Source organism: Triplophysa dalaica, chromosome 1 (assembly GCF_015846415.1).
Source record: "Triplophysa dalaica isolate WHDGS20190420 chromosome 1, ASM1584641v1, whole genome shotgun sequence".
Lineage (NCBI taxonomy): Eukaryota > Metazoa > Chordata > Actinopteri > Cypriniformes > Nemacheilidae > Triplophysa > Triplophysa dalaica.
Window position 1 is genome coordinate 3,696,091 of NC_079542.1, and position 18,651 is coordinate 3,714,741.

Sequence of the window (18,651 nt, forward strand, 5' to 3'; positions counted from 1 at the left end):
TTTGCCATTAGACTTTATTTGTTTCTTACCATATATTTGCTTTACACAAGCATTTATGTTTATCGAAGTGATAAACATCAGCAAATACCTCACAGTTTATGGAGGAGAAACAGCTTGCTGGGTGACCATAAGACACATTCTTATAAACCTTGACAGATTAATTATTTACAAACAATCTAAATAATTTTACTATTAAAATGTACTCTTTACTCTTAAAACTACCTTCAAACATATCAACTCCCTACCATATAAGTTATTTAGATATATTTACATCACATCTGCACACGGACAGAAATCAAAATAATAAAAAATATAATAAGAATGCAAATAAACTTTGGTATGCATCACACACACAGAAACAGAAAATCATAGTGAACATTATAAATGCGTATCACGTATATATATATATGTTTCTGTAGACTAAAATGAAAACCAGACCACAGTATTAAAAGCTTTTCCCCTATGAAATAAAATATGTTTACTGAGTAGAATCATTTCTGAGAGAACTTGACGCTGGAGTACTGATGGTGATCATTGGTTTTGGAGTACTCTCAAAGTATTCCAATTTAAACAGCTGTGAGGAATCTGCCATCTGAGCGGAGTACACAGCATCAAATACGTCACTCTGTTCCTCAGTGAACATGTTCTTCCAGTCTCCAATTTTACCTGATGAAAATGAACAACAACAAACGTGAAAATTTTAAAGGTGTCCGATAAATTAAGTTGTACTGTACATAGGAAAGAAAATGTTTTTGAGACATACCTTTCCTCATGAACTTGCCCTTGCTGTGGTCCATGATCTCTTGTGGGATGAGTGTGTAGTTCACCATGATGTTCTCCTCCATGGAATTGAAACTACAGTGTTTTTGAGAAATTTTCAGCTCTTCCTCGGTTAAAGTGCACTGCAGGAAACGGCTCACCTTCTCAAGAGACCCATAAAGATCCTGATGAAATATAATGTCACTTTGACGCATTTGTACTGAAGCACAGCTTCATGCTTTGACTGTGTATTGGTGACCATGTGAATGACTTTGCTGTTTGCTTACCTGACACATTTCCTCATATGTGATATAAAGAAACTTCTGAAAATTCTGTGCGTGATCGGTCCAGCCCTTCACGTGATCAAACCAAGAGCCGTAATGCACTGATGGAAAAGAAGGTGACATTCATTTTTTTACAATATGTGTGTGTATGCGTGTACAGAATTCAGAACAAATGATAATAAATGATTCCTGCTGATAAATATCAACTAACCTGTACCCTCCAGAAAGTCACTCAGAAACTCAGAGAATGTGCCCGGGTCGGGCAGAAAGTTTGCCATCTTGTGAAAGTGATAATAGGACACAGCCACGTCTTTGGGATTTCTGGCCACATAGACAACCTGAGAAAGAACAGGTGTATGTTTATAATCTGGAAGGAAGGTTACACACACAATAAAATGGGTCAATTAGAGGTTTGCTCATCTGTTCACCTTTGCTTTGGAGTCTCGTAGTGCCGGCGCCAGTATGTGGTAGGGCAGGTGTGTGGTTATGATTCGGGGTCCTGTGGACGCTTGCAGAAGTTGACAGAAGAAGTACTGCTCAAGCCAAGGGGCACGCAACCAGTTGGGCTGAGAACAAGCTATAGTTGGGTCTCCTTTATTCAAAACCATTATGATGATTTCCTGCATCCACGTGGTTCCTATGAGCCACAAGTAAATTTCAATCTCAAAGATATAGCAAACAAATACAAAATATTTGTGAAAACATAAATGATGTATGCTTAAATTCATAAATCATCTTTATGTACAACATAACACTCTTTACCTGATTTTGGGTAGGTGACAATTACAGTATCTGTGTCCTGAAACTTGAAGTTGGCAGCATAATTCAGAGAGTCCTGGGTGTGCATGTGCCCTGGAAACTTGATATTATAAAAGGTTTCAGCAACATCTAACCGAGCCATGTCTGTATGTGTCTGTGAAAGGAAGAAAACAGATGGTCTGATGTACTGACACCTTATATAGGAAGAGCAAGAACCACAAACCCAAGAAAGGGGAATTACTGACTAGGCAGAGGCTCCCAGAGGAACCTGTTTGTGCCCTTAAGAGAAAAATTCCAGCTCAAACGTGCCGCCGTGCCTCGTTTTTTTACATTAAAGTTTTATGCAATTCAATCCCAACAGTCAAAACTGTTTTGATTTTAATAAGACCCAATGTAATACCCACACACTCTCATGGGAATTCGTGGCATGGTCACAAAATTTTACCTATTGACATGTTCATAGACCCAAATTTCCCTTTTTTCCTGTATTTTAACACAAAGTATCTTTCATATATGTTTATGTATAAATATATCTGGGTATTTTTACCTGGAACCTGGAGGTAATTCACTTGAATTCATACAATCTTATTCATTTATCATGAATCGACAGGGTTATAAAATAATATCAGCTTATGAATATATAAATGTATATACACACGCGGTATGTGAATTGAAAGTCGGAGTGACGAGAAAAAAGTTGTGCTAAGTGACACAAAAGATCTAAATGAATCAATAGATCTAAATTTCGTGCCATGTGCGTTCATCTAAACCCTGTGAAGAGATGCCAGAAATACTGTTTCTGGTTTTAAAGCATACAAACTTGTATTCTGTAAGGCAGTATTGTGAAAAGCAATATTTAATTGCTGTGACCGAAAACACCTATTTTCCAAGAAAATGGTCTTATCCAAATGTGATCTGCTTGCATAGACATTATGGTTTTACATGTCTCCAGTGTAGTGTTAAGACGTTGGTGTTGTTATGAAAAAAATGTCAAGCTCAAAGTTCTAAACGAGTCACCAACCCACAGCAGCAAATAGCACTATTAAAGGACCTGTTAACCGACTCAGATTGTCAAGGGTAGAGAGCCATGGTCAAATCTACATCTTCAAGAGCCATCTAACAAAGCCAAAAAAGCAAACTAGTGACAAAAACACAAAACACGCTTGAACTTGAATCTTTACCATGCCTTTTCAAGCCCACTCTGTACTGTAAAGTAATTAACATACAGTATCAAAGGTTCAAACTATAGCACGGCTGATGTATAGTTCAAGAAAACAGGAAGCGCTTTAAAAAAATTGTTAGAAATTTGCTTGAGCGATTATCAGGTCAAAGATGAGCACACAGACTTGCGCACTACAACATTAACACACGCCAGCAAAGTAATGTCAGGGGTCCGTTATGGAATTCATTTGTTTTTGATAACATACTAATAGTAAGTGATAAACTAGAAAGTTATGAAAATGTCAACATTCTGTAATCTCTCTCTAAACCAAACACATTGCAAAAACTTCCTTCTGGTTTTGATATAAGTTTTGAGAAATCTTGAGAAACAAGAGCAGTGACGCTTATTTTAAGGGTTAATGCTCTAAATCTGAAGATACTATACAAGGGAACACCATTGCAGACAATGTTCTCGCGACTGCTTGTGCTTAGATGGACTTTAAACAAGAACTGTCATTTTTTATAGCAACACTTTAACTGTTCACATCTTTAATAGTATTACAACCCTAAATTATTCATTAACTTAATTTCTGTGAACACATCATCATGAGTTTGAACTTAAGACCTGACACCAGCCTGTGGGCTTACTGTATCTGCACACAGAGACAGAGATAGATTATATACAACCACCTGTGGATATTAAAGGGTATAAAGAGGAGAAAGTTAACATATGACCATTATTTAAAGGACTATTTCACATTGCAGGAGACAAGGTGATGATAACGATGAAATTGATCAAGACTTTGTGTTTGGTTCTGTGGGCTTTGACGGTCCACTCAACAGCAAATGAACTGTATGAACGTGCGCTTAAACTGATGGCTGAAGCTCCGCTAATAGATGGGTAAGATATCTGTCTGTCTGTCAAAACATTAGACAAAGATAGAAAAAAAACATGTTCTGTTAACAATAGGGTATTGTAATATTACATATACAGTTGGCCCAAAAAGTATTTGTGAGAATTGTATTTTATAGCTTAATATTGTCTGCATTTGCTCATACCTTGAGTGTTTAAATACTTTTTGGGACCAAGGTTCGTGTGAGAGGATACTGCCGTTCAAAAAGATGCAGAAGTGTGCTATTGGCATACTTTTAAAATAAAAAATAAAATATTCTTATAGTCTACTTTTCATGTACTTCTTAGAAATATTTAAAATGTCACGTAAGTAAAATGTTGTCACTAACTATCAGTATACCTAGAAGTTTACTATAGTCTTGCAAAACAAAAAATTGTATACTCAGAAACTAGTTATGTACTCAAAGTTTTCTATTCTAATGCTTATGATAGATGGATGGATGGATAGGCTTTATGCATGCAAGGTTGGAAAAAGTACAATTATGTTTCATTTCAGTAAAATGTAGAACAGAGCTGCTGTTTGTAGAGGTCATGAAGTCTCATATTATCTAAAAGTTAATGTGCTGGTTGTAATGATCCATTTGACATAACATCTCATAAAACAGACACAATGACCTGCCCTGGCAGCTGAGGAACAAGTTTAATAATCAACTCGAAGAAGTGGACCTGTACATGCTCAACTCCACTCACACCAACATCCCGAAAATTAAAGAAGGACGCCTCTCAGCACAGGTACAATAATAGAGGCATGCATACAAAACACACAAACGCCCAGGTCAGTCTAACGGCATTGTGTTTGTTTTTGTGGTGCAGTTTTGGGCCGCTTATGTAGCATGTGACACGCAATATAAAGATGCAGTCAGACAGACCTTGGAACAGATTGATGTGATCCACAGGATGTGCCAGAAATATCCAGATGTTTTCACATTTGCTACCAGCAGTCAAGGTAGGGTAAGGTGGAAAGGGGGAATACATAGATATAAACATAACAACCAGGAATACATACAGTATATCAACATAGCAACCACCCTATATCAACCAGAAACGCCCTACAAAACTTAAACATGACTTGTGGAAGCACGATACAACAGCCTCACGATATTTTAAGGAAAATGTAAAAATTAAATTAAAAACAATAAAAAGTTTCAATAACTTTTTGTATTACATTCAGTTTATGGAATTTAACTTTCTGAATGTGTGAAATAATTCATAAAAATTGAATAGGTCTACCACAGAAAAATAAAACCAAATTTCAACAAAATAAAAATCAACCTTTGATTACGATTTTCTTTGTAAAACAAATAGTGTTCTGTTCAAGTAGGTTAAAAAGTTCAACACAAAATTTTTAGGGATTTTGGGGGATTTTCGTTTAAAAATTACCAGCAAATTCAAATTTTTAGGCAAAAGGTTCTTTGAGGTTTTCTTTCCATGTACATGCTTGATGGAGATGGCAAATTTTGTACGTTTTGTACATTTTTATACGATCTGATTTCACGCCAGTGAAGCTTAAATTTAAAGCTGGTGCTTTTAGTATTGTGTTTTCCAAGAGCCTACATGCTTTTATGACTCACATTGCACAAATGTATACGAATTAGACACCACATAACATAGTTATACATTTCAGTGACATCAAGTTAGAGTGAATCATTGCATTGTAAAAAATAACTTAACATAATATGACATTGTTACATCCTTATCGATTATCTCTTTATTTTGTCATTGCAGATATAGAGGATATTTTTGCCCAGAATAAGACCGCTTGTTTGATTGGCGTTGAGGGTGGGCACTCAATTGACAGCAGTCTGGCCACACTGCGCACCATGTACCAGCTAGGCGTTCGATACCTAACGCTTACACACAGCTGCAACACACCCTGGTGAGTGACTTTTGTATACTTGCATCACCTTACAGAACCTAAAGCTAAATTTGGAAAGACTTGCAGAGTGCACACCTTGTTGGACTTGCAGGGTGAGGAAATTACCTTTCATGGTGATTTCATCATCTTGGAATGAAAACACAAACCTGAATGGAAAATCAGCCGCAGATGCTTTGTTGATCAGTCTTTCCATTAACACGCCCAAACGACAGTGAAAGACTTTAACGTACAAACACCTGCGCAGCTGAAATGGACAGGGAAATTCCAGCCTCAGCAGAACTCAAACCCTGTGGCCGGATGATTCGGGGAAGATGAAATTTTAATCTACCGCAGGGTTCCAAAGAAAAACGAAAGTCACAGTATTGCATGAAAACATCGGATAGGGCAAGGGGGAATCATTTCACTTCAAGGCCCAAGTATTTATTCACCACATGTTGTTCTCGCTTCCTTCTAGGGCGGACAACTGGCTGGTGGATACAGGATCCGAGCCTGCAGTGCATGATGGTTTGTCTGATTTTGGCAAGGTTAGCCACACTTAATACAAAATATCGATGTGTTTATGTCAGCTCTTTCTCACTATATAATTTTTTTCTTCATAAATTCTACTTGCAAACAAAGGAATGAGTCAGCATAAGTGTATGCACAAAATACGGCTCAATTCAACCCCGATTAAAAATATAAAAATTCATGCAAAATAATGCTTTATGTCTTTACCTTTCTTTACCTCTATTAAAATAAATGAATTTCATTGCTTTACGACCAAGACCAAACCGAGTTATATTTTCCTATTTGAACTAGAGCTTCTCTTTTTCAGTTCCGCTAACTTGGTTTGATATTCTGTTGTAATCTAACGACTTTCATAGGTATGTTTTATGTGTCCAGACCATAGACTCTATAAAATATGGGCGTGGTGTCCGTGACGTCAAACATAGGTTTGTGAAGGTTAAAAATGAAGCCTAAAGTAGGCAGAGGCTCTCGCCAACATCTTGGCATCGCAAGATGCCATTTTTGCCCCTCGGTCCAGACACCTTGTATATTTCAACTACCTTATAAAAACAATTGATTAACATAAAGCATTATAAAGTGTTATCTTCAACTTCTATCTTTAACTTTAACTTGGAGGTTATTGAGGGTCAACCTACAGTTTGTTGAACTTGATTTAACCTTTATGTCTGTGTATGGATGTCCGTGTTTAACAAATGTATTTATTATCTCAGCAAGTGATCTTTGAAATGAATCGCATTGGAATGTTGGTTGATCTGGCTCACGTGTCCGAGAAGGTGATGAAACAGGTTCTTGAGATCTCCAAAGCCCCGGTTATCTTCAGTCATTCCTCTGCCTACAGCATCTGTCCTCACAAGAGAAACGTTCCTGACGACGTTCTTCTGGAAGTGGTGAGTCCATGATCCCTTTTACAACCTCCAGAGGTCCTGATGTTACATAATAACAGACGTCATTAAATTACGTACTGTCATATTCAATAAAAAAGTGTCTACATCTTAGATCTGTTTCTGATTTACTACAATAAAAGCGGCTGTAAAAGATAAAACATTGCTTTCAAGGAGAAAATTTTTATTTGTAAAGACCTAATAAAACAGGCATGTCCATAATAATTGATGCAACTATGAAGGCGGTTATTGATGGGGATTATCAGATCCAAAAGATAAGCAACAGGACTTAACCATTGTATGGTGTTTGTCAGGGCCTGTATTCAATGTTTATGTTAGAACAATGAATGTGCATTAAAAACTTTACAAGGGTTAAATACTTTTTTTGCTCGGACCTTTACTTTTGACAATTTTAACAGGAAGTCATAAGACAAACAAATTGTGTTATTTTGTAATCATCTGTGACACCCAGAGGTTAACCAGTAATACTCGAGAAACTGATTTTCACTTGGCAAAGAGAAGTGAGATGTACGCAATGCGTGGACATCAGTTTTTACAAAACATATTATTATTAATGGTCCATGATAAAACAACCATACAGCAAGCAGTATTACTATTGCTAATAAATTTAAACAAATTTCTCACCCTAAGAGTTTAAAAGTAAGTGAGTTACTTAACCGGCCGTTGATATGAGAAGGCAATAAAAAAGGAACAATTGCATCCTACAGACAGAAGATTGTGTCATTCAGATTTGGCTCTGTTTTTTGGCTCATGTCTTAACCGAGGTACACATTTTTGGCACATGCGAGTTTGGTTAAAAACCTGTATGTGACTTTTTCTTCTGTTGAACATAAAAGAAGCGAAACGTCTCAGTTCTGTTCTCAAAAATATCTTCTTTTGTGTTCTACGGAAGAAAATCGTGTTTGGAATGAGGATGAGTAAATGATGACAGAATATTCATTTTGTGGAGAACTATCCCTTTATTTTCTGTTATGTTTTGTGTTTCAGAAAAAAAAGGATGGCATTGTCATGATCAATTTTTATAATGATTATGTCACCTGCCAAAACACAGCTAACATCTCTCACGTCGCTGGTGAGTATCTCCTCACGTGCCCTACATTAAGCATTCAAAAAAAATAGAAATGAACATTTTATATGTGAAATTCAGATCACTTTGACCATATCAAGAAAGTGGCCGGCTCTAGTATCATTGGATTTGGAGGAGACTATGATGGCGTGCCAAGGTAAACAGACTGATAAAAAAAGATCAAGTCTAATCTGCAGCTTAATGTTACAAAATGTGTAATGCTTAGAACTGCCTTATGACAGAAAAACAAGTCTTCATATGATCAAAAATAAATCATGCATGCTTGTAATAGAGTACCAGTTGGTCTGGAGGACGTGTCAAAGTACCCTGACCTGGTGGCTGAACTTCTTAGGCGTGGCTGGACAGATGATGACATCAAAAAAGCTCTGGGGGGGAACCTTCTGAGGGTTTTCAAACAGGTTGAGACGGTATGGATACACAAAAACATTCATGCAACAAATCACCTCAATATAGCCAAAATTCTGTAAATAGCTAATCTATTTCTAAAAACGTTCATTCATGTTTCAAAAGGTCAGAGACACCCTGAAGAATCTTGAACCAGATGATGTACCCATTCCTCTTAAGGAGGTCCAAAACCCCTGCAGGACGGATTATGGTTATTCAGATAAAACTAATTCAGCATGTACACACTCTTTATCTCCACTGGTATTAGTTCTGATACTGCTAAACAAGTTACTATAACCAGCCCGTGGTTATTTCGTTTTTTTATTTTATCATATGTATAATAACACAATTTCAATGATCATGATTATTGTTTAAGATACGTATATTGCAACACCCCAAATTCAGATATAAGAAAACATTAGCCTTGAAAGATTTAAGTGTAATGCGTTTTGAGTCATTTGAAAAGTAATACAAATAAAAATACATTTTCATTGTTATCTCCTATTCATCAACAAAGAACAGTCACATGGGTTTAACTTCTTTTCTTTAAATGCTGCTGTGTGTCAATCACTGTTTAATAAAGGGATTGTTTGATCATGGTAAATAATACAAACATGTAATGACACTGTTGTATTTGTAGCCTCAGGTCTCCCCTGACAATAAAAGTAAACTATAACAGGGAAATTGTTTTGTGTTTACAGACTGTTGCATGGAAAACCGGTTCCCATTGCTCCGACATTCACTTGCCAAATCAAATATCCTCACAGCAAACACGGCTATGTTTGTTAAACACTTGCATGAAAAACAAGAGACTTTTGCACTTGTTGAAGGGACAGTTCACCCAAAAATAAAAATTCAGTCATTATTCACTCACCTTCCAATTGTTCCAAATCGTTATAAATGTATTTGTTCTGATGAACACAGCGAAAGATATTTGGAAGAATCCTTACAACCAAAAAGTTCTTGGACCCCATTGACTACTGGGAAAAAATTCCTTCGTATTTTTTTGTTCTGTTGAACAGAAAAGAAGATATTTTGTAGAATGTAGGAACGCAAACAGTTTTGGGACACTTTTGACTACCATTTTCATTTTTCCAACTATGGTAGTCAATGGTGGCCAAGAACTGTTTGGTTCCAGGCATTCGTCCAAATATCTTTCTCTGTGTTCATCAGAACGATGAAATGTATACAGGTTCGGAACAACTAAAGAGTGCGTAACTCGTGATCATTTTTGGGTGAAGTATCCCTTTAAGTATTTCCAAGACAACATCTCCACCTTCTGGACACATTGTTCAGAAAGCCAAAGTAAGGCAACGCATAAAAAAAAATATTTGATAATAATATGCGTATAGTACAGACCAAAACACTCTCATTTTTATAATGCAGCTATCAACAAGTTACCCACTCAAGTTAAACAAGTTGGGTTTGGGTCGTGTCATCCTAGATGGGAAAAGACGTTTGCTTGTAAATGTTTTATAGAGGCCAGCAGGGGGCGTACACGTTGTGTTTTTGTGCCCTTATGTCCCAGGTACTTACTGTGAACGTCAACATTCTTAGGATGAGTTCCTTAAATACCATCATTCATTCAGCTAAACCAAAACAAATGGTTAAAATAGGGAAAAACACATTAATACTAAAACATGTTTTCAGAGCTTTTTGTTATCCATTTGTTCTAATTTCATGATACATATTTTAAAACCATTGATAAAATGTGAAAATTTGGTTTACATAAAGCTCACTTCGTTTTATGTACATGATTTTTACCTTATACAATAAATACCTGTGTAATATATTGTTCTTTACTTTGAGCTGGACTGGCGTGACGCTGCACAGACCGATCGAGTTTACATCTAATTACCGCGAGAACAAACGGCTTTGCATGATTTCGTATCGCTCTCGCGATACTGTGTGGATTCATAAGGCAATCGGTGGGCCGCATTAAACAAGCTAGCACAACGTGAATGAACGTTTGTGAATTCGCTTACCGATTTACATATACTTGCTTAATTTTATGGTAAAGGCTGATATATTAGCACAACTGATTCTATATAGCTTTCAGAATAACGGAATGGAGAGGCTCGGAGATACCTAATTTTGTGTGCAAAACCTGGAAGCGAGTTAGCATTTTAGGACTTCCGGTTCCATCGCTCCAAAGTCTACAGGTTGTTTTTGGTAAAACGCCCTATAAGGTCTGTGGTAAACAAAACATCTGAATATTTCCACGTTTTATTCCAGACATACAACACAGCAATTATAACCTGCTTGTGTTTTTTTTAATGGCGGTTGATAAAAGCGACTACTTCATTTGGCGGGGACGTCAGACGTCATCGCACATATACAACTCACAAATAATCCAACATGGGAACAAATCTCTTATAACGGCTCGCGTGACACTATCACGAAATTAAGACTTTTTAAAATGTTTACACTCTCTGGATCATCCAGCCTGTAGGATATAATAAATGTCCGAACAAATGGTTTTCCGCAGCTCTGCTAGTGAAGGGAATGGGACTCTTCAGATTCTGAAGCGGATTTGATTGGACAAGAACCTTGACAAGAGACTGACGTGTAGCGTGATTTCATGGAAGTTCGACATTGGTTTGAGCGCACGTGCCAAACTGTCAGTTTTGAATTGTTCAATCTCCTAAATGCGAATTTTGTCAGCGCTTTGCAGAATATCAGTTTATTGAATTAACTCTCACTCATTTTTAATAAAAGGAGAAAAAACTTTCGTTTTGATTACACTGGGTCTTTAAGTGTAGTCTGTTTATTTCATCGTGTTAGCTTTTCACTTCTGCGGATTGTATTTCGGCTTCAAAAGTAACAAATGTGGTGTTGATTTGACAAGATTAACTTGCAAGACCAAACGTGTAAACATCATAAACCAATGTTAACCACAGAGCTTATTTTTTGCGATCTTCCAAAAGTCTATGGGGAAAATGCATAGGCTTTCGGTATAGGTAACCAGCGCGGCGCTGACTTCCTGTTAAGCCTACAAAAAACGTCATCTCTGAGGTATTGGATGCCCTGTGTACATGGATGCATCCGAATTAATTCTGTTCTTGTTTGCTTATTTTCCTGTTTCAAGAAATACGTTTATCGAATCGATTTTACAAACAGCACAGAGACACTCTTCACTGTTTTGGGAAAGGGATTTGTTTAATCCCTAAAAAAATCTGCATCTGAGAGAGCAGTCCAAGCATAGTTTCTGTGTAAATTTCATTCTCAATGTTTATTTCATATACAGTTTTGAATGTGCAACTTTGGAAACGGTTATGATTGCCGTTGCCTTTAAATCATTAGAATATAATATTCAACAAAATAACAATCATGGTAAACCTTCAGATGAAAGTAGAGGTCACGAAAAATACTGTGGGATGCTTCTATTCCAAATATTTCATATAAAATGCCTCGCATTTATAAGTGGATTGACATGCATTTGGGGATCAAAGAATAAAATCAGCAAAAGCATCTCATGCAGTCAATAAAGCATCTAAATAATCATGATCTCCGTAGATCTGAACTATTTTAATAAAGCAGAGTCGTCCTGGAATGGTCACATGCACAAACAAAAGAACTTAAAAAATTACAGGTGGATGAATTTGGTTTATTTTCTCCAGTACACAAATATAGGTCAGGATGTAAAGAAACTGATAGCTGCCAATGCTGAACTTTTACTAATTGAAACACATTGAACACACCATAACACACGGATGGAAACCCAGGCCAATAAGCAAAACCATTCAGACACCATAGCATCACAATATGACTTTATTGTAAGCACAACACACATTTTCTTCCCATGATTCTGATTTGACAGGTTTTAGATATTTCAAATGGGGCAGTAGGATGAAAGCTTATGCAGAATGTAAGTAGACCCTGATAGCGAAACAGTTTAAAAGGTTCTCATGTTTCTTTCTATCTGCTCAGTTCATCCAATTACAAGTAACTTGAGAGCTGGTTTAAGAACAGGTTTAACATGACAAACTAACATGATTACAGAGGAGTAAAGATGTTCTCCATGTACCAAATGTCTCAGGACTCATCTGTTGTTTATAACAAGGTGGCCAGATCTGCGATGAGAGTTGCCACAGGTTTTACTATCATCTGTCTACATGAGATTATAGCTAAGCCTTGATATTCATTAGTCAGTGAATCAAGAGCTACGGACACACAATTTACATGAAGCAAAGCCATTGCCATTGTAAATCAATGTTAATCATTATGTTACATGTGGGCTATATCATCTTACTATGTTGAATAATTCATTTTCATAATGAATTCAAACCTAAAACATTTATATTTAAATAAAACGTATATATAGAAATCTATGTGATATAATCACATACAATACATTACAATATAAACACAGACAAAACAAAACAATTTAAATGAAAAGAAAATCGGTTTCATTGTGCGTCAATAAAAATAGTTTGCTTTAAATATAAATATTTGTATTCACTTATATAAGTGTGCTTGCGTAAAGTCTATTAAACCAACTTCCAATCGAATCAAAATAAGTTAACTCCGAAAGTTCAAGCTGCATTTGCGCGCGGCCTCTCGTTTAGCTCTACGCGCGCACAAACACACGCACTTCGGCGTTAAATACGTGGAGAGTGAACGGGATAAACAGCAGCAGGTTTTCAGAGACACTGTTAGATAATCGCTTTTATTCCTCTAGCAGAGAGAGCTTTTTCACCCGAGCGCCCGTTTGATCGGATTCGGGTTGATCTGTCTGTGATTATTTGTGAACGCGCAGAGATGAGCTCACCACACATGCTTCCGGATGGGACCGTCTGCAACTTTATCCTTTCATCTGTCCAAACTCTCAGGATGCTGCTTAACGGTCTTGTTTGATTCAGACAAGCGAGTTATATGTTATGTTATCAAAAAAGGTGAGTGGTGATTTTGCTTTTTTAACTGTTGTTTTACATTGACCTACATATGAATATTTAATGTAGAGGAAGTCATTTAATTTTGTATTGAAAATGACCTTTGCAGTGTTTTACATGGTCAACATCATAAATACTATGTTCCACTTTTATTTTACCTGTAGTCTATTTCAGCACCTTGTGGAATTGCACATTTATTTTATGCAGCAGCCTATATTTTTTAAGCATGGTTTTGGTATCAATGAAATGTCATGTTTTTTGACATGGTACCACTTTACAATATTCCTTTTACACATCTGGCTGATGATTATCAACATTTAGTGCCTTTAAGTGAAGCGTTCCATCAGTTTGTGTTTCATTGAAACTCACCTTAAAATATGGCATTGCAAGTGTGATCTAACATTTAAGTCACAGGAACATGTGGAATAGTATTCTTTAGTGCTTTGAAGTACACGTAAATACCATAATACGTGAATATGATCATTTTCACAGTACCATGGTATAAAGAATAGTTTTGGAAGTGAGCTGTTTTGGTTTCTTGTTTTACGTATTTATACGTAAACCATAGTTTTTTTCTGTTATCAAAATGTGTTTATAAAAAAATTGTAAAATATTGTCATTTTTGTGAATATGCATTCATTTGCACTCACAAATCCTTAGCACATCTGAAACTATTTAGTAAAGTAATCTGATGATGGAAACATGTTGATAAGTCAGATTTGTATTGTTCTTGTATTTTTAACAGTCCTCTGCCAGCTCCAGTCTTTAAGCTTTAAAACCACAGAAATTATTATCATTCCACTCGCTCGCATGCCCAAATGCCAACATGCCAATCATCAGCAATACCAACCATGACTTCAGGAACTTGTCAATCAGCACAGACGACAGCAGTCTTGATCTCTACTTCACAGACTTCCCTGAGACTGAAACCATCAAGGGTGTGTACTTTCAACGGGCCCAGCGACTCCCGGACAACTCTGCTCCCAGAGATGTTGACCACAGTAAACTGGCCCTCATCAACGTCGGAGGGGATCGCTACACGTTCCCCTGGAGCACACTGGAGCAATTTCCCCTCTCTCGTTTGGGACAGTTACGTCACTGCAGCTCACCGGATGACATCACCCGGCTTTGCGATGACTACGATGAGACCGGGCGAGAATTCTTCTTCGACCGCAGCTCGGCTGCCTTCCGGGTGATCCTAAACTTTCTGGCGGCGGGGAAACTCAGACTGCTGCGGGAGGTGTGTGCCGTGTCCCTGTCGGACGAGCTAGTTTACTGGGGCATCGAGCCTGGTCACATGGAGCGCTGCTGCAGACGGAGGATGTTGTCAAGTGTGGAGGAAGTGGCTGAGAGGAAGAGAAAGGAGGAAGAGTGGAGGAAGAAGAGGTCGGCTCCACAAAGAACTCGGGCACGGGAAAAGGGCTTCATCGGGTTCGTGAGATGGCTACAGGAGGTCATGGATAATCCTAATTCGGGATGGCTCGGGAAGGTCTTTGCGTGTTTTTCTGTGATCATGATTGCCGTGACGGTGATCAGCCTCTGCATCAGCACTATGTCTGATCATGACAGCAGGGTTAGTACATAAAATCTATACTTTTATACTTCCATATACACAGCCGTGGAAAAAATGATGAGACCATTGCAAATTTTCAGTTAAAGTCCCAGTGAAATAAAAAATTACAACGCCTATTTTTTCATGAAATATTGCGTTTATAATAAATAGATTATCAACATGGGTCATTTTGTCATGAATCTCAGAGGGGAACCCAATTGCGAGGCAGGACTCAGGGAAGATGGGGTAAACAGATATTTATTAAACAAGGAACACTATAACAAAACAGGCAAAACAAAACCCACAATGGGGAAAACAAGACAGGAGAAACTATAAACTTTAACAAGGACACTAACTTACTAAACTACAAAACAAACACTTGAACAACAATAGACTACACTTACTAAGACAAAGGGGTAACTGGAGACAGGCAAGACAAGGCAAGGCATGTACATTAAAGACCAGGAATGAGGGACATCCAACAGGTAACAACAGCATACAGATACGTCTCAAACATGCAAGGTAACACTTACACAGACAAGGGACTTCATACAATGAACGCGCAACGAGACAAAGAAACATGAGGACTCTTTATAGGGGAAACAAACAGAGGATGGTAACGAGCAACAGGTGCTGGGGATTAGCACTCAGAGAAAGCTGACGAGAAGAGAGAGGGGCGGGGCCAGAGACGAGACACAGAGAGAGAAGAAATCGTCTCTCTCCCACATGAAACAGAGGATTCTGTATGATTCCACCTCTAAACCAAGAAATACCTGACAAGGAGAGGTGGAACCATGACACATTTTGGTTTTAAAATTAATTTATCCTCAGTTGAAATCTTAAATTGCACTTCCACCCTGAAATGACAATCCATCTCAAACGTTGCAAATTAGACGGTTTGGGCGTAGCATTCGTGATGTCCTCCCCTTCAACTGTCAGTCTGCTGCTAGTTTCATCTCAAAATGCAGAATATGGAAGTAAAAGTGATCGCAACTTTCATTTCACGGGGACTTTTAGCAGCATGTCTTGATGTATTGTGGCCACTTAAGTACAGTGTCTTTGAATTTCAAAAATAATATCAACATCAGGAGTGACATAAATTCATCCAACGGCTATGTGAAAGACTGACAGGATGACAACAAACATGAAAAATCCGGGTTATCGGATAAAGAAAATAATTTCAAATTTTTCCTAAAAACATGTACAAATATTACTGTTGTTGTTGTAGCTGATTTTTGCTCTTTGTTCTTTCACAGGGTGAATGCTCAGAAAAGTGCCGCAACATATTCATAGTGGAGACGGTGTGCGTGGCCTGGTTCTCTCTGGAGTTTGTGTTGCGTTTCTTACAGGCTGAAAGCAAACTGAAGTTCGTACGCAATCCACTCAACATGATAGACGTAATAGCTATTTTGCCATACTACATCTCTTTGGTGGTCGATAAAGATGAAATGGAGGAAGCGGAGCTTCACGGAAGCACCGGAGCTGGTCACGGATATTTAGACAAGCTGGGTTTAATCCTGCGTCTCACACGTGCCCTTCGGATCCTGTATGTGATGCGGCTGGCGCGTCATTCCCTGGGCCTTCAGACTCTGGGCTTGACCATGCAGCGGAGCATTCGAGAGTTCGGACTCCTGCTTCTCTTCATCTGTGTTGCTGTAGCTCTCTTCTCACCTCTTGTGCACCTGGCAGAAAAAGAATTCGGAAAGAACAAGGCCACGGGCCCTCACAGCTTCAGTAGCATCCCCACATCCTATTGGTGGGCGATCATCTCCATGACGACGGTGGGCTATGGCGATATGGTACCGCACAGCATACCCGGTCAGGTGGTGGCCTTTAGCAGCATATTAAGTGGCATCCTCATTATGGCTTTTCCCGCCACGTCGATCTTCCACGTGTTTTCTCGATCGTATCACGAGCTCAAGCAAGAACATGAAATGACTTGTAAGGAGGAGGACGCAGGCATGGAAGCCAGTGCTAAAGAGATTCTCCAGAAGAAGTTTGCCAGACGCTCTTTCTCTTAGACCGATGTGGACACTAATAGCCTATGCACGGACGGTGATGCGTCAAGACACCTAGACTGTTAAACAAAACATCTTTTCTAAAGGAAACTGACTTTATGAGTCCCAAAGAGAGAATCAAGGACTAATCGCAGAGGAAATGTGTATTGCTGTTGTGTAGCTCAGGAGATTTGATGCCGTTCTCAGTTTTGATTTTAGTATTAACCCAGACATTTCTCATAAAATTGAAAAATCAAAACAGATGAGATAATTGTTCAAATACAGTCACAGTATGGAGGTGTGAAATGAATGTAGATTGTTGAAGTAAAATAATCTGGATTTGGGTCAATTTGATGAGAAGTGTTTGAGTTAATATTGAGATTTTTAATAATATTGACTTTGAATGCAGACTTGACAAATATAAACTCAGTTTGAGACATTGTTGAGACATCTTCTGAGACTCTAATCACAGAGACATTTGTGACATTTTAGGACTCTTTTTCTCAAGAGAAATATCTGAAAGCTGGAGGCTCTCCATTTAATCCCATTGTAAATAAAATCATTAAAGGCACAGTTCACCCAAAATTGAAAATTCTGTCATCATTTACTCACCCTCAGGTTGTTCCAAACCGGCTCTCCGGTTTTTGCCAAGTGGTTAATATCCTTAGTACAACATCATGTTGACGTTGGGACAACATTTAAATCAACCAATCAGATTTCAGAAATAAATTTACAGTTTATTTTAAATGTAATCTTCCAACAAGGATTAGGTGCTTCTAGACCATTGTTTTTCACTTATCATTTTTCTCTGATTTTAAAGGCAAGTTATAAAAATGTTGTCCTTAGGTCAACAAAATATGTTGTCCTGGGACAACAACCACTTGGCAAAATCAGATTGAGCGTTCCAAACCTCTATACATTTCTTTTTGTTCTGCTGAACTAAAAGGAAGATATTTGTTAGAATGTCAATAGCAAACAGATCTCATCCCCCATTTACGGTATAGTAGGGTAAATAAAAACTATGGGAGCCAATGGACGTTGAGATCTGTTTGGTTACTGACATTAGTCAGTATAGAATTTTTATTTTTGGTTGAGTCTTATCTGTATTTTTCTTTTTTATGGGCTGTTTAACACAGGTTTGTTGAAGAGAAACAACATTTCAACAACTTGGATTTCACATTTCAGTTTACTTCAAATCATTGACCTGAAGATGTGCTCCTGGGGTAGCAACATTTTGCCACAGCCTATGCTAATGAACGCCATTTGTTTTCTTTTCCTAAAAAATTGTTTATATGTATTCAGTTACCTTACCTTCCTAGTTAGATCCTTGTTATTCTTTGTTTAGTTTAAAGAGATACTGCAGGATGCTATAATAATACTTTCCGGTTAAACATGAAAATGCAAATAATGACATTTAAGATTACTTTATTTGAGTTTGTGTGTGTTTGTTCATAATGTGTAATGTGATTAATAAAAAGTAAAACAAATATTTTGTAAGGGCACATCTAAGTCTTTGAGTTGTAATATTCATATTCTTGTACTTCATAAGGTTTGCAATCAGTCATGGAAATCTGCCGT

The 18,651-nt window shown here is 37.6% G+C and overlaps 3 protein-coding genes across 3 annotated transcripts; 2 read left to right on the forward strand and 1 right to left on the reverse strand.

Moving 5' to 3' along the window:
- Positions 1 to 478: 478 nt before the first annotated feature.
- Positions 479 to 1,944, reverse strand: sult5a1 (sulfotransferase family 5A, member 1). The gene is made up of 6 exons (XM_056759281.1): positions 1,806 to 1,944; positions 1,472 to 1,680; positions 1,255 to 1,381; positions 1,047 to 1,144; positions 764 to 944; positions 479 to 666 (listed from the first exon to the last, which is right to left on the reverse strand). The coding sequence occupies exons 1-6, from the start codon at positions 1,942 to 1,944 to the stop codon at positions 479 to 481; spliced, it is 942 nt and encodes a 313-aa protein (XP_056615259.1).
- A 1,664-nt stretch (positions 1,945 to 3,608) lies between these two features.
- dpep1 (dipeptidase 1) lies at positions 3,609 to 9,296 on the forward strand. The gene is made up of 10 exons (XM_056749564.1): positions 3,609 to 3,864; positions 4,482 to 4,608; positions 4,690 to 4,822; positions 5,602 to 5,752; positions 6,207 to 6,276; positions 6,970 to 7,146; positions 8,149 to 8,233; positions 8,309 to 8,384; positions 8,520 to 8,655; positions 8,759 to 9,296. The coding sequence occupies exons 1-10, from the start codon at positions 3,740 to 3,742 to the stop codon at positions 8,927 to 8,929; spliced, it is 1,251 nt and encodes a 416-aa protein (XP_056605542.1). The 5' UTR covers positions 3,609 to 3,739; the 3' UTR covers positions 8,930 to 9,296.
- A 5,054-nt stretch (positions 9,297 to 14,350) lies between these two features.
- kcng4b (potassium voltage-gated channel, subfamily G, member 4b) lies at positions 14,351 to 17,097 on the forward strand. The gene is made up of 2 exons (XM_056759291.1): positions 14,351 to 15,097; positions 16,333 to 17,097. Exons 1-2 carry the CDS (start codon positions 14,351 to 14,353, stop codon positions 17,095 to 17,097), a joined length of 1,512 nt encoding a protein of 503 aa, XP_056615269.1.
- The last annotated feature ends 1,554 nt before the right edge of the window (positions 17,098 to 18,651 follow it).